Genomic DNA, 14,684 nt, shown 5'->3' with positions numbered 1-14,684 from the left:
AATTCAGCAGAGATACCACCTAATTGTCCCTAACTTTCTTAGCAATTGATATTGGCCTGTCTATATTTCTTCTTACTGACTCTGCAGAAGTCGGCTTCAGAAGTCGGCTTCCAAGAGATCTGAGTGAGCTGTTATCTCCCACCCCGGTCTCACCAACCCATTAGAATGTGTTAGCCATGTTCCTTGCGTTCCTGCAGAAAAACAATTCTGGGCTAATTTTTGAACTGCTGTCCGAGTGCAAGTAAACGGGCATCTTACAAAATACACCTGCTCTTATGCTACAGGTGGTTGTCATCCACTGGGCTTAAGACTGTAACGAAACCTACAATCTCACTCTGTTCCCTCACATATTCTAAAAGATTGAGCATAGGGAGAGTACAGCACAAACTGTAGACAGAAAAGTGTGAGTGAAGTCAAAAGGTTTATATATTGACTGTGTTAAGCTGGTAGGAGAGATCCACCATAAGAAGCTTTTAAACATTTAGTCTAACACTCAAGTAGTGCAGCAGGGAATCTAGTAGTGATATGACATTTTATTAATTGCAATGGTGTTTAATGCCGTTTTACAATTCAGTTAATTGATATAACAATTGTCCGTTGTACTTGTGTTGTTTACAGAAGTTTTTTGTTTTGACAGATTTTTGAATCTCAAAATTCAAGAAGGGGAAGCTCACAATATTTTCTGCCCTGCATATGATTGCTTTCAACTTGTTCCTGTGGATGTCATTGAAAGTGTTGTTTCTAAGGAGATGGACAAACGATACCTTCTGTTTGATATCAAGGTAAACCGTTATGTGGGAGCTGAAAAATCAGCATAATTTCATTTTACTGTTCATACTAATCAGTGTTTGTCCTTAAAGGGTCCGCCCTGTGAGTTAAGTCCTAATACATCTCAAACCCTTACTGTACAAACAAAGCAACATTCTAGAATGCCTGATGTTGGTGATTGTTAGTGATGCAGCACTGGATGACAAGAGCTGCTTTTTTCTCTGCACTAGGATGGTCTCCCTTACATAATAACACCACAGTCGTGGATTTTGCTACTTGTAAAATTGTGGTTGCCACTTTGATGTTTTTTATGAAGATACATTAGCAACATAGTTTCAGCATGTATTAGATGGCAGTACAATCTCTAAATTACAGGATGTCGAGAAAACACAATCATAATCCCTTTTTATTATGAATTATTAAATTAACAATATAATGAAATAAAGATAGCAGTGCAGGAAATAAAAGAAAGAGGAAGCCATAGGTAATTATAGTGACGACCGGGAAGACCACTTCCATTCATTACATGCTGTTTCACTAAATGAGAACTAGGACGACTATAACTGCATGGTGCAGATTTCTGCAGGAGCTGCTGTAGAACTGAACTGGGAAATGGTCGGTAAACTAAAGGCACAATGGAGTGGGGGTGAAGGAAGCAATAGCGAATCTGAGAGGAATGAAAAAAGGGAAAGTTTATTAGCTACCTCCTTTAAGAAATCTAACGGTCAATATGCTTCATCTCCATATTAGGAAAGTCAGTGGCAGTCTGCAAACGGAAGAATGTACCCCATAAGTAAAAATACAGGAGTAATCACATACGTAATGTCTTCCTTGCATACTCTAGGGAGACCTGCGGAAATTCCAGTTTGTGCCGATTCAATAAGAGGATTTTGTTTTACATCCATGAGTTAAAAGTAATGTCATTGAAACACAAAGACTTTGGGGACAGCTACTTTTCATCAGTGTATTGATGTATAGTAACACCAGCGCCCTTCCATGTTTTACAGTGAGATACTAGGCTGAGATTGTGTAATGCTGGTGCTAATATCTTCTTTGGGGACACCACAAGTCATAGACGACACTGAAGAGATGTGGATCCCTATTTTACCAAATTGTTTCAGTTGTAAAGATAAGAAGAAAACAAATAGGACCTTGGATATGGAACTCCATTCAACATTATAACACTATTAGCAAAGATCAGCAGCGTCAAATGCTTCTGAAAGGAGGAGCAGAAATTGTAGGCAGTGAACACCCTTATCTTTTATGTGACAGACGTCATCGAATACCTACAAGGTTGCTGTTTCTGTGCTGAATGCCAATCTGAATCCAAACTGGTAGACAGAATAGATGATAGTCGTTGACATAATTTGGTTATTTGCCATGATGCACAGCATTCAAAGCACTGATTACCAGAAGCTAGACCTTTTCACAAAGATGGAAGTTGGATTTGCGTTACATAGATGTTCAGAACTTGCTGTATTGTCTTTAACAGCTCCTCTGCTATAATGGATGTATTTTAATTGTCTGCTGTTTTTGTGTTGAGATCATTATTTTATGAGCAGTTCCGTCATATGCTGTATTTAATAGTTCTTTTATGAGAGGAAAAGAAATATTGATCATTATTGCTGACGACTGGTCAGGAGTTGTTTTTTTTTACTGAAAGATTTCAATAACACATCTGTTTCATTGGTTGAGAAGGAGGTTACTTGTTGAATGTAGCTAGTTTTGGCAGTTAAGGTGGCCCTTTTTTTTTAAAAACCCTTTCCTCACTATTTGATCAGAAAAATGGGGTAATTTTGAATTATGGCAAGCCTTGTTAGATCTGTTTGGGAGTATCGGTATTCCGCATAGAAGAATGCAAGCCTTTGCATGGCATTTCTGATGGAGACTTACAACTGCACATTCCTCACTTCAAAATATTTCTCAGAGGTCAGAGTGGTTTTGGAAAATCTTGAGCATTACCTTTGCGTGCCGGTAGGTAGCATCGATCAGCTCAACGCCATTCGCGTTGGAAGTGATGTCATGGTGCCCATATACGAGCACCCTCTCCCAGTCATCACTTTCTTTCTGTGCCCACCAACAATGCAAATCTGTAGAACTACCACAGTAATTTGTTACCACGTTCTCAATTATTATGTTTTTTTTAGCTTTCCTCCCAGTGTGCTAGGGACATATCTCCCAATAAACCCATGGGGTTTAAACTGCGTGGAGAATGTCACATACAGATGTCTGTCTATGACCCACACTTGATTTGTCTGTGATGCCTGGGATTGAGCCATGACTCTAAGGCGGTCTTCGACTGCAAGTCTATGAATCTGAATGCGATTGGCGAGTGGGCATTGAAGCTCCTGGCAGTGAGGCAGAAGAAGGCTCCACGCCAATCCTGGTTCCACTCTTGTGGAAGATCGGAAGGCAGTTCCTGCAGTCAATCGTTTTCACATACCAAGAAGAAGTTGTTGAAGCGTTCTTCAGTTTCGCCATCCAAATGCTTCTGGACCTCGCTCCCGCACACCACTTGCAGAGCTGTTGTCTGGGTTCGCTCAGTCTTACCCCAAATTCACTGCAGCCGTAGCGTTTTCTGCCCAACTTACAGAGTTTTAAGATGCTATGCATGCCATCTTTGGGCCACAGACTCCTTTTGGCTCTCCTTCGGGCTCGATGGAGCCGTGAGGTACCCCTGCTGGGTTACCGCCGCTGTGTTCACCTATTATTCTAGCTGGGCCCTCAGGATCTGGAATCATGCCGTCACAGCTGCCACCGTCTACCTCCTTCCATTCCTCTTCCATCCCTAACGCCTCAGGTGCTGCTCAACGATGAGCCCTTTGTTAACCTGACTCGAAATCAGTGGTCTCTGAGTGATGCCAGTGGCCTGGACACCTCACCTGAGTGGAATGCTTTCCCCCCCGGGCCCTGTATTGAAAAAAAATGCATCCTTCGCCACTGAGATGCAAAGGGCGAGAGAGGTCCTTGGCCTTCAGATGCCTGCTGTCATGGTCAAGACCAACATCTTGACCAGGGTGCTTTACCGAAGAGCTGGTTTGGCTGATTCACTGCTCACCTTTAATGAAATCTTAACAGATATTCTCCTGGGGCCCTAGGCTAAATCTTCCACAGAGCCTCCTGTGCACCATGTGATTACCCAGCACCATCGCCCTTCCACAGGACACACAGCCTTTCTCTCCCAGCACCCGTTCTAAGAGACCTTGGTTGTGTAGGCCTCAACATCAAAGGCCAACCATTGATGGCTGCCAGCTATGCAGAGTGTTGGGACAGGCAAATGGGTGGTGTGTGCATACACAGGCAAAACTGCATTAATTAAATTCATGCCGACGTGCATTACACTATCGTTTTACAGCTAAAATGTTTAACTTTAAAGAGGTAATGTGATGTATGTCGACTATTTAGGGCATATACACACACATACAATACATTAAAAAAAAAAGAAAAGTCACTTACCTTGCCGGACGTCCTTGCTCCGGTCCTGATTTAGGACATACATATGCACATTCAATACATTAAAAAAAGTCACTTACCTTGCTACAGGTCTTTGCTCCAGTCTCAATGTTCTTCTCTCCTTCAGCGTGGGCCCAGCAAACTCCCCTAACCAATCCTGGCACTGCTCTTATGCTGTTAACCAGCATGTGAGAAGCACCAAGATTGGATGGAGCAGGCTCTCCCAGCACTCCAAAGAACACTGGAGGACTGTGCTTGCTCTCAAGACAGCTGTGTTGAGAAATTGAAAGTGCGCGTGTCTGGTTGGCCACCACAAGACAACTGGCCAAAGAGACATGCGCACTTTACACTTAAAGTGCCCTGTCCATCACTCCTCTCTGCTACTGTCACTCAGCAGCGGCCCGCCCCATCCTGACACTCGACTCGGGCGCAGATTTACTGAGTTAATGACAAATAGAATTGTAATAATGTTTATTTTTTATTTAGAAATCTGTTTATTGAGTTTGCAGGTAGCATCACACATTACATCATACTTAATCAGCGAGCATTGTTACATACATCATTCGGCTAAGTGTCAGTGCACAGCGCCTGCAGTCTAGTTGCGTTACATTAACTGAAAAGTAAGTAGCATTGCCCAAAGGTACAACCTGCGAGGCTATGAGTAAATCTACCTCCGTGCGTGATGCTGTGGCCGCAGCTCTGGTGGAGAGCATCCGCTCACCATCTCCTGTACCAGTTACGTGCTAGTCCCGGTGCATCTCCAAACAGTTATACAAACAGTGCTAAACTCCCCGTTCTGGAACTGGGTAGCTGTCTCCTCAACAGCCTAGCAACTAAAACAACTCCCAACAGCAGCTCGCAAGTTCTAGTCTAGACGGCCCCTCTCCTCTGACCCCTCTCCCGTCGGGCTCCGACCTCCCCAGCCCCCCCCACCAGGACTGGTTCAAGCACTAATATCCGATCTGCGGCATGCACTGTCCTGACCTTTAAGCCTGCCATACCCACCAGCGCAGCATCTCGACCAGGCGGACAGCGCCCCATCGCCTAGCACAGCTCCTACAACGCGTCCCTGCCTCCTCCCGGGGCCACCTCCTCCGATTGCAGCAGGGTCTGCAGCATCTCCCCCCATTGGGATGCGATGGGCGTCACTCTAAGGCCCAGTGTCTTCTCCCGCCGAAGTGCCACCTCCTCCGCCTTCGCCCACACCAGTAAAGAGCCACGCCATGCTCGCACCCGCGGCGCAGTGTCCGCCTTCCAGCGTTTGGTGATAAGTCGCTTTGCCACTATGATCCCCAGATCAAGAAAACGAGAGGCCACCTTAGCCGGGGGTGGCCGGTGAAAGAGATGTAGTAAATAAGTGGGCCACTCAAATGGAATTTCCCGGCCCGTACACCTGTGGAGCTCCCCATGTATCGCCTGCCAGTACATCTGTAGTGCTGGGCAGCCCCACAGCATGTGGAGCAGGTCGGCGTCAACCACTGCGCAGCGGGGGAAGCACGCGTCTACGCGATGAAAATACTTGTTAATGGCAGCCGGCGTAAGGTAGGCCCTGTGCAGGACAAAAAACTGTATTTGACGAAATCTCATGTTTCGAGGTACCCTCCTCGGCCCCTGCAGCGCCCTCTCCCACTCTTTATCTGCCATAGGGCGGACAAGATCCCCCTCCCATTTCTCGCGCAGTGCCCCTAGGTTCGGCGCCGCGTGTATCTGTAATAATGTTTATTGCCATTTTATTTTTCATCTGGGGGCATTTTAATTAGTGGGGTGACGATCCTCCACCTTAACAGAAGAGCTGTCTGGAGGCCAACCAAAATGTGTTCAACACTCCGTCCATCATTTCCTTTGGTTTTTGCTTTGTTTACCATAAGTTGGCAGGGTATGCTCAGACGTGAGTCCCTTGCTCACTTTGCCACTGGATTCAAGCAAGCCTGGCTGAAGACGGCTGAAATGCCAGAAACCGGTCCTAGGAAGCTTTTTTCCGGGCCAGGCAAGACATGGCTTGGCAGTTCGGGCTGGACTGTTCCCATGAGGCACAGGGTCAGACTGATTTGCATATGGCCATGTCTGAACTGGGGTGGCAGAGTGGGCTAAAGAACGGTGATGGATTAAACCCAGATCAGTTGACTGGGGGCGAGTGCTTGCAAATGTTCAACACTCCGTCCATCATTTCCTTTGGTTTTTGCTTTGTTTGCCATAAGTTGGCAGGGTATGCTCAGACGTGAGTCCCTTGCTCACTTTGCCACTGGATTCAAGCAAGCCTGGCTGAAGACGGCTGAAATGCCAGAAACCGGTCCTAGGAAGCTTGTTTCCGGTCCAGGGAAGACATGGCTTGGCAGTTCGGGCTGGACTGTTTCCATGAGGCACAGGGTCAGACTGATTTGCATATGGCCATGTCTGAACTGGGGTGGCAGAGTGGGCTAAAGAACGGTGATGGATTAAACCCAGATCAGTTGACTGGGGGTGAGTGCTTGCAATGTTCAACACTCCGTCCATCATTTCCTTTGGTTTTTGCTTTGTTTGCCATAAGTTGGCAGGGTATGCTCAGACGTGAGTCCCTTGCTCACTTTGCCTCTGGATTCAAGCAAGCCTGGCTGAAGACAGCTGAAATGCCAGAAACCGGTCCTAGGAAGCTTGTTTCCGGTCCAGGGAAGACATGGCTTGGCAGTTCGGGCTGGACTGTTCCCATGAGGCACAGGGTCAGACTGATTTGCATATGGCCATGTCTGAACTGGGGTGGCAGAGTGGGCTAAAGAACGGTGATGGATTAAACCCAGATCAGTTGACTGGGGGTGAGTGCTTGCAATGTTCAACACTCCGTCCATCATTTCCTTTGGTTTTCGCAACCAAAATGTGTACCATTCCATCCCTCAGGACAGGGAATCCAAGAGACTGGACACCTTTGGGAAATGTATTTTTATTCCACCAGCCTAGTTTTGCGGTTAGTGAACACTGCATTCCTCTTTGGTAGATATATTAAGGGACTAGGTTGCACAATTTCTTCCCATGCTTCCCAAGGAGGCCCATGCTATCCTCTACCAAGCCTTAGAGGATGGTTGGGATGCATCAAAGTTCACCATCAAGTTTGGAGTGGATATCACAGACTCCCTAGGCAGAGCCTTGAGTTCTACAGTAGTGTTGCATTGCCGTGCCTGGTTGCTGTCCACAGCATTCTTGGGGAATTTCCAAGTGTCCCTGATTGACATGGCCTTCAATGGCCCCTACCTATTTGGTGACAAAACTAACTCGGCACTCGAGAGCTTTCGGAAGAGCCAAGTCAACGCCAGATTTCATGGGCTTTCCCTATCTGCCCAGTCCCAACATCAGCCCTTTCACCCCTACCATGTCCGTTGCATGTACGGGCGTCCACAACACCAACCCTACCCGCCAGTACAGCAACCTGCTCAGTCCTTTCATGGGCAGGGTTGTCGAGCCCCCTCCCTTTCTCACAGCTGTCACCTCTAAACCACTTTAGTGCACCCTACATTCAGCACCACCATCCCAATGGCAGTAGCATCAGACACCCCCTTCCCTAATGGTCTACGATAACCTCCGACAAGTGGGTGCTTCAGATTGTGCAGAAGCCCTTCCATTTACGGAAACCCCTCCACTTTTGTCACCATCCCAAGAATGGCTGCAGAGGACCATCTCTCCTTGCTCCGTCAGGAAATACAGCCTCTCCTGGATAAAACAGTCATCGAGTGGGTGCCGGCACCAGAAGTAGGTCTTAGTTGTTATTCTTGCTACTTTCTGGCATCCAAAAAGGATGGAGGTATCTGTCCTATATTAGATCTACTCCCTCTCAACTAGTTTCTGAAAGAAAAGGCATTGAAGATGCTCACATTGATTCAAGTTCTGTTTATGCTGAACCCTAATGACTGAATAGTATAGCTGGACCTGCAGGACGTGTATTTCCACATCCCAGTCTTGCCAGCCCACAGGTATTACCTGCAGTTCACGGTGTTCTCCCTTTCTGCCTTACCACTGGCCCTCGGGTATTCAGGAAAGTGCTAGTGATGGTTGCAGCCCATCTGCGGAGGTCAGAGGTTTCAGTCTTTACCTACCTTGACGACTGGCTGTTGAAGCCAGTCGTCATCCGCCTTATGTCAAACATGAAGTGTGCAGTTCCGTAGTGTGGATTCAGTCAACCAGTTTGGGTGACTGGACCCTGATACAGCATCAGAGGCATCTCTATTTTTAGAAGCACTGGCCCTCACCCACCAATGGTGGCATGCTTCATCAAAGGGCTGTGCTCCTCATTGGGCTAGCATTTCAATGCCCAATAGTCCCCAACAAAAAGGGCTGTGTGCTGGAAATCTTTTTATCTTGCCTCTTGGTCCAGATTAGTCATGCCTTTATTCTCCATCTGTGTCAGCGAATAATTATCCAAATAAGAGGGTTGATTGGTCCTTAAATAACAGCTAAAATAAACTAAAGGTCCCCTCAAGAAGTACTTTATTCTAGGGGCCTCTGGATTAAAAACAAAAGGGGGGATTCCTGGCTAACTATGCTGCCTTGGATCTCTTAATAGTCAAATGTGTGGTAAACATTTCTCATGCCTCATCTGTCTTGGCAGGATCAATGACATTTCATCAGGACCTATAGAAGAACATAATCTTCTGAAGTGGGAATCCCATTTCATGCATTTTTACATTCCTACCTTCATGTGCCCTATGCTGAGTGTAGGGGATATGTGTCCAAGGTTACTTTTATGCCTTCTATTGATGTATTATCCCGGTTTGAGTTTGACAACCCTATTCTTGAAGTAAAAGGGCGCCCCTTAGGACTAGTGAGATCCACACTAATCTGGAGTTATTTGCCCCACTTCTAGACACTGCAGTGAGTCTACCCATCTCCACCATCCTAGACACCCACCTCCAAGCTATGGCAGACCTCCTGCATTCGCTGGGGTTCACTATGAACGTGCTGAAATCACACCTGGCTCCCTCCCAGACACTCCCTTTCATCAGAGCCTTTCTGGACACTGTGTGATTCAGTGCCTATCTTCCAGAGCGGCGAATCCATGTGTGGGATGGCGGGCCGGATAAACAGACGCGGAGGCTGGATGTAATGAGCCAGTTGGTATTTTTTTATTGATAAGGTAGGAGGGGTGCTGGTCGGGGAGGGTCTCAGGGTGTCCTGGCGTGGTCTTCGGGTCCCTTCTTGTTCTGCTGGGTCTGGACTGTCCTCTTCTGTGAACGGCGGTTCTGGGATGGGCGATGTGGTTTCCCCAGGGAGGCTCATGAGAGGGACAAGAAAAACAAACAAGAAGCCGTCAGGGACTCTGGCCTGTCTTGCCTATCGGTAACCATAGGTTCGTCACCACACCCGGTAGATGGTCAGGGGAAGTGCAGGGCGTAAGGGTTCTTGAGGTGAAAGGACACCCATACAGGTTTGTATAGACAGATTACAGACCCGACCACCGGAGCACTCCTTTTGTAACCTGGGTGTGCTCTCTCAGGGAGGTGCAAAGGGGAGGAAGGGGCAAACACCAAGGAAAGATAACCGAAACAAAGAAAGGAGGAAAGAAATCGCTGTCCCCGTAACCACCCACCTCCCCGTTACCCTCTTCTACCACCCGCCTCCCTGTCCCGTTCTTCCCCGTATTTCAGCCACTCACCGGCCCCGCCGCAACTCTCCCGGGTTGCGGCCGCTCTCCAGCCTCCTCCTGTGGGGTCCACCAGTCCTCACACCACGTCTCGTCCTGGGCTTCCTCTTCTTCTTCGTTGCTCCGCCTCTCCGTACTCGCTCTGCGTCGCTCCTGCTCCGTTCTGCTCCTCTCCTTCTCCTTGTCCCGTTGCTCCTCCTTCGTTCCGCTGCTCTCTTTCTCCCGCTGTTCCTTCTCCGCTTCACCTCTCTCCTTCCCCTCTCCCCGTCCCCTCTCCCGCACAAGTGCGTCCGTTTTCTGTCTCGGTGTCCCTTTTCACCTGTGATGGAGAAGTACATCCGGGTTTAGTTCCTCCCCCTTCCGGGTTCCTCCTGGCGGTGCCACGGCCCGGCCGGGCCTGAGTGCGAGGGGGCGGGGCCAGTGTCCGGAACGGTGCAGCCATGTTGTGGGAATGCTCGAGGCCGGTCTCCCCGGGTAAGGTCTGCTCGAGGGTTCGTGGGAGGGGTGTGGGCAGAGGAATGTCCGGGGCTCTCTCACACCATGATATTCGGTTAGGATTTTCACATTACAGCCTCTATACTGGATTTCGCTGAGGCTGACTCTGAGGCTGCTAGATCTCATGGCCTCTTGCATACAGCTGGGGAAGCATGCCTGATGGCACATGTGGGCTCTGTAGTGGGATCTGAAATCCCAGTGGGTGCAGCATCCGGAAAATCTCTCTGATCTGGTCCAGATATAGGAAGGGACAAGATCTGGGGTGGTGGTTGACAAACCATGATTGTCCAAGTGACAGACCCCTTTCACTCCCCCACCCAAAGCCGACAGTGGTGACTGGGTTTGGGCTGCCACCTAGGAGAGGTGAAGATCAGAGGACTCTGGGAAGTCACAGCTCTACATCAATCTTCTGGAGCTGTGGGCGATTCGGTTTGCATTGAAAGCCTTCCTTCCATCCATCAAGGGTGTTCACGGACGATACAATCGCCACATGGTATTGCAACAAACAGGGCAGTGTGGGATTGTGGACTCCGTGTGAGGAAGCTCTATGCCTTTCTACTTGGCTGGAGCGCCAGGACATCTTCCTAGTTCTGCAACACCTGACAGGTCACTGAACGCCATTGCGGACAAAGTCAGCTGTCAATGCTTTGCAGTGCATGTATAGCAACTACATCCAGATGTAGCACGAGGTCTTTTCCACACCTGGGGAGAGGTGTGGCTATATCTGTTCACCTCCTCCAAGAACACACATTGTCAGCACCTCTGCACGTAGGAGTTTCCCAAGCGGTTCTCGCCCAGAGACTTATTTTGTCTCAATTGTAATTCAGGACTCCTGTAAGCCATTCCGCCGATACTACTCCTGCCCTAAGTTCTCAAGAAGATCAGGACAGACTGGGCCCAAGTGTGAGAAGTTGGCCTGGCATATGCTGTCTCCTAGTTATAGGGGACACCTTGCACCAGTCCAATTCGACTCTTATTGATGATAGGTTTTAGACAACCTTTAAAGAAAGCTATCCTAGTGGTAGCTGGGGAGAGCAGTCTTCAGGCTAAGTCTTGAAGGAGTGTTAAGCTTATTGTTTTACCATAGATAACCTCTTGAATGACCAAATGAAAGAGTAGTCCACACAGGTATATATATAAAATATATGTATTTATTCTAAACAGAATCCCACAAGTCTCTTTATGAGGCTGAGGCAAAGTTACAATTCAAACAAGCATTGATAGATACAATAAAATAGCACTGGTATCATAGGGCCCCAGGGGGGGACCAAACCATATATTAAAAAAGTGGTATAAGAACCACGACAATTCTACAGACAATGCCTAGGGCATTTAGGATCTCTGGCCCCTTAAGAATCCACCCCAGGTTATGAGGAAGGGGACCCACGGGAGGCGCGTGCAGTGGAAATAGCTGCTATCGGGATCTCTATTAAAGCCTATAGAGAATGTTGCGGTTAGATTTAAACAGATTAAAGTCACTTCTAGCAGGAGTACAAAGTTAAAACTTTAGAGTTAAGCTTTTGAAGAGCCCACAACCACGAGAGTACCGAGGTACTACTGTTACCTGCCCCAGGGAAGCCGGGTGCATAGGTCGTTTTCGATGTCGGGTCGCGGGCTGATTTTCAATGGAGAAATGTTCAAAAGTGCTGCTAGCCAAAAGCGTCGATGATGCCGTGAAGATTGAAGTTGTAGAACTTGTAGAGAAGAACCTGAAAGCAGAGGGGACAGAGTCTGGGTCACGGCACAGTGACCAGGGAGCTCAAAGCAAAGAGCCCTTCAATGTCGGGTGCTTCAAGTGGAAAGAGGTGTAGCTTGGATCTGCAGCCACGGGCTCCGGGAGGCTTCAAGGAAGGCCAGCTTCGGGAGGGCGACTGTCCCACGTCGGATGAGGGTCGCTGCGGTGTTAGTGTCCGGATTGGATCCACTAAGCCTTGGCAACCGCAACCCACGCAAGATGAACAAATCAGCTACTGGTGCAGACCCACGAGGTCTGTGAGAGGTCTCCTTTGGAGAGACTGTAGAGCAGGCCTGGAGCAACCAGGGGAACTCTTAGTTGTCGAGATTGTCCTCCGCTCGGGCCCACAAGTTGAGTGACAAGGGACCGCGGAAGGCAGCAAAATGGAGTGCGTAAAAGGGAGCCCACGGGCCACCGGAGGGGGCTAGGGTGCTGATCTTTGGCACGGATGCTGCTTGGTGGTTGGCTCAATAATGGGCCAAAGCACAACTTCCCCACTGGTCAGGGTCGTGTGCTACGCAAGAGGTGGCCGGTGTCCTGGGGTATTGGGAATCTCTGCACCCACGCGGTCCACGGTACACAGGTTTGCTGTGCACACTCACTGGCCTCTGGGATGCTTAGGAAACCCACCTCAAGGGTGCTGGAAGTCGACGAAGTTCGTGAGAGCAGCGAAGTTCCAACCTGGTCACTTGCAGTGTTTCAGGTGCCTGCCAAGCAGGGGGATAACTCCTTTATCCCAAGGGAGATTTCTTCAGTCAGCTGGGCAGCAGCTCGTCGAAGGTCAAGTCTGTAAAGTCCAAGATTAATCTGAGGCTCTGGGGCCACGTTATTCACCTTTATCCCCAAGATTAGGGGAGTGTCCAGAGTAGTGTCCACCAATGAGTGGTGAGGCGGGAAAGGGTGGCTACACCCTCTCCCCTTTGTGTGTTTCCCGCCTGGGCGAGGGGCAGGATGCCCCTGAACCGGTTCCAAGCGGTGTATGCAAAATGAAGGCACTGCAGCTGCCTACGTGCAACTCTGAAAGGACAATTGGTGCACCCACCCTGTTCCAATCCACATATCCTGTCTGGGGAGATGCTAGCACCTCCCTGCCACAGGAGCCCAATTGTCCAGCTGGCGAGGCTGGGGTTTTCCCCAGCAACAGCCAGCCAGAGTCGTGTGGGTGGCGGGTAGTAGTCATTTTGTACTACTTGGGCACTTTTAAATTGGTGTCCGAATTCTGCCGCTTTTCCCATATCGCCCCTCTAGCAGGGGGGAATCGTGCCCTCATGCCCATGACTGGACTGGGGGTACGATTCCTACATGTTTGACACCAAACACGATATGGTTCTGTGTAGCCATTCTCAAGTTATCACGCTATCGCGATAGACTTATAATGCGGTTAAGAGTATATGGTATGGCTACACTACAAACAACCCAGCAATGATTTTACGAGGGTTGCAGAGAGGCCCTACTCAGGTAGGGGTCCCCCCTCACACATACCTCAGCACCCTGCCCTGTAGGATTAGCAAGGCCTGCTATAGGGGTGACCTATGAGAGTACATGTGTTGTAATGGGGTGGGATATAGGGTACCTATATCCCTGTAAGGGGTGCTAGCACCACCTTACCCAGACTACAGTAGTGGTCTGGTGGTGTCAGTTTGTATGGCTGTCTCAGGGTGGCACAATAAGTGCTGCAGCCCTGGTAGGCCTACTGAGGGACCCATGCCCTCGGTACCTAGGCTACCATCTACAAGGGACTGTCAGGGCATCCTCAGCATCCAATTGGGTTTGTACCTAGGGTACTCGCATCATTTTTAAGGAGAAAGCTGGGGTCCTGGATAGCAGGATCCCAGCCAGACTAGTCAAAAACCACTCAAATACCAGGCAAAAAGTTGGGGGCAACCATTAGTCCGATTCCACCTTCCTACACCAAGTCATTCTTGTGGCTCCTGATTGGGCATGGAGGGTTTGGTATCCCAACCGCCTGAGCATGAGCATCGGTCCTCTGATCAGGCTTCCCCTTGTGGGGACCTGCTCTCGCAGCAACAGGGCAGGGTTCTACAACAGAGCCTTCAAAATCACTACCTTCATGCTTGGAGATTGAGCAGTGACAGCTAAGCACTTTTGACTTTCCTCCAGAGATGGTTGATGTCAGCCAGGTGTTCCTTAAAGAAACTGTGTACACCTGTTGTTGGGACACACTTGTTGTTTGGTGTTAATTCTTTATCTTGTCCAGCAAGGCTTTGCTTTGAGCACAGGTAAGGGTTATCTTTCAGCCTTTTCGGTCTTCTTAACGGTTGACAGATCAGACCTCACTGTTTAAATTACCAGTTGTGATACGATTTGTGTAAGAGCTACAGCTTATGTTTCCCCCTCGTCCATTTGTGATGCCCCAATGCAACCTTATTCTGGACCAGACTTATCTGATGGGCACTCTGTGCCAGCTTCTTCAAAGCTGTCCCTTATGGCTCCATACCATCCACACTGTGTTCCTCATTTCACCTTAGCATGGCGAGCGAGTAAGCTTCAAGCTTTTGGTGTTAATCCATCTTACACCATCTTCTTTCCAGACAAACTGATTCTGTGGACTTTGGCATCCTTTCTGCTTAAAGTTGTGACGCTGTTCCACGTGAGTAAACTATCACC

At 48.7% G+C, this 14,684-nt stretch overlaps 1 protein-coding gene across 3 annotated transcripts in view; it reads left to right on the top strand.

Moving 5' to 3' along the window:
* Nucleotides 1-14,684, top strand: part of ANKIB1 (ankyrin repeat and IBR domain containing 1) — a 556,103-nt gene that overhangs the window by 223,466 nt on the left and 317,953 nt on the right. For all 3 annotated transcript variants that reach the window (XM_085631084.1, XM_085631082.1, XM_085631083.1), the window contains exon 8: nt 638-782. In XM_085631084.1, coding sequence (XP_085487210.1) covers nt 638-782 — 145 coding nt within the window. The remainder of the gene's footprint in view (nt 1-637; nt 783-14,684) is intronic.

The sequence above is a fragment of the Triturus cristatus genome, chromosome 10 (genome assembly GCF_964204655.1).
Source record: "Triturus cristatus chromosome 10, aTriCri1.1, whole genome shotgun sequence".
NCBI classification, from domain to species: Eukaryota; Metazoa; Chordata; class Amphibia; order Caudata; family Salamandridae; genus Triturus; species Triturus cristatus.
This window is presented reverse-complemented; position numbering and strand designations above follow the sequence as displayed.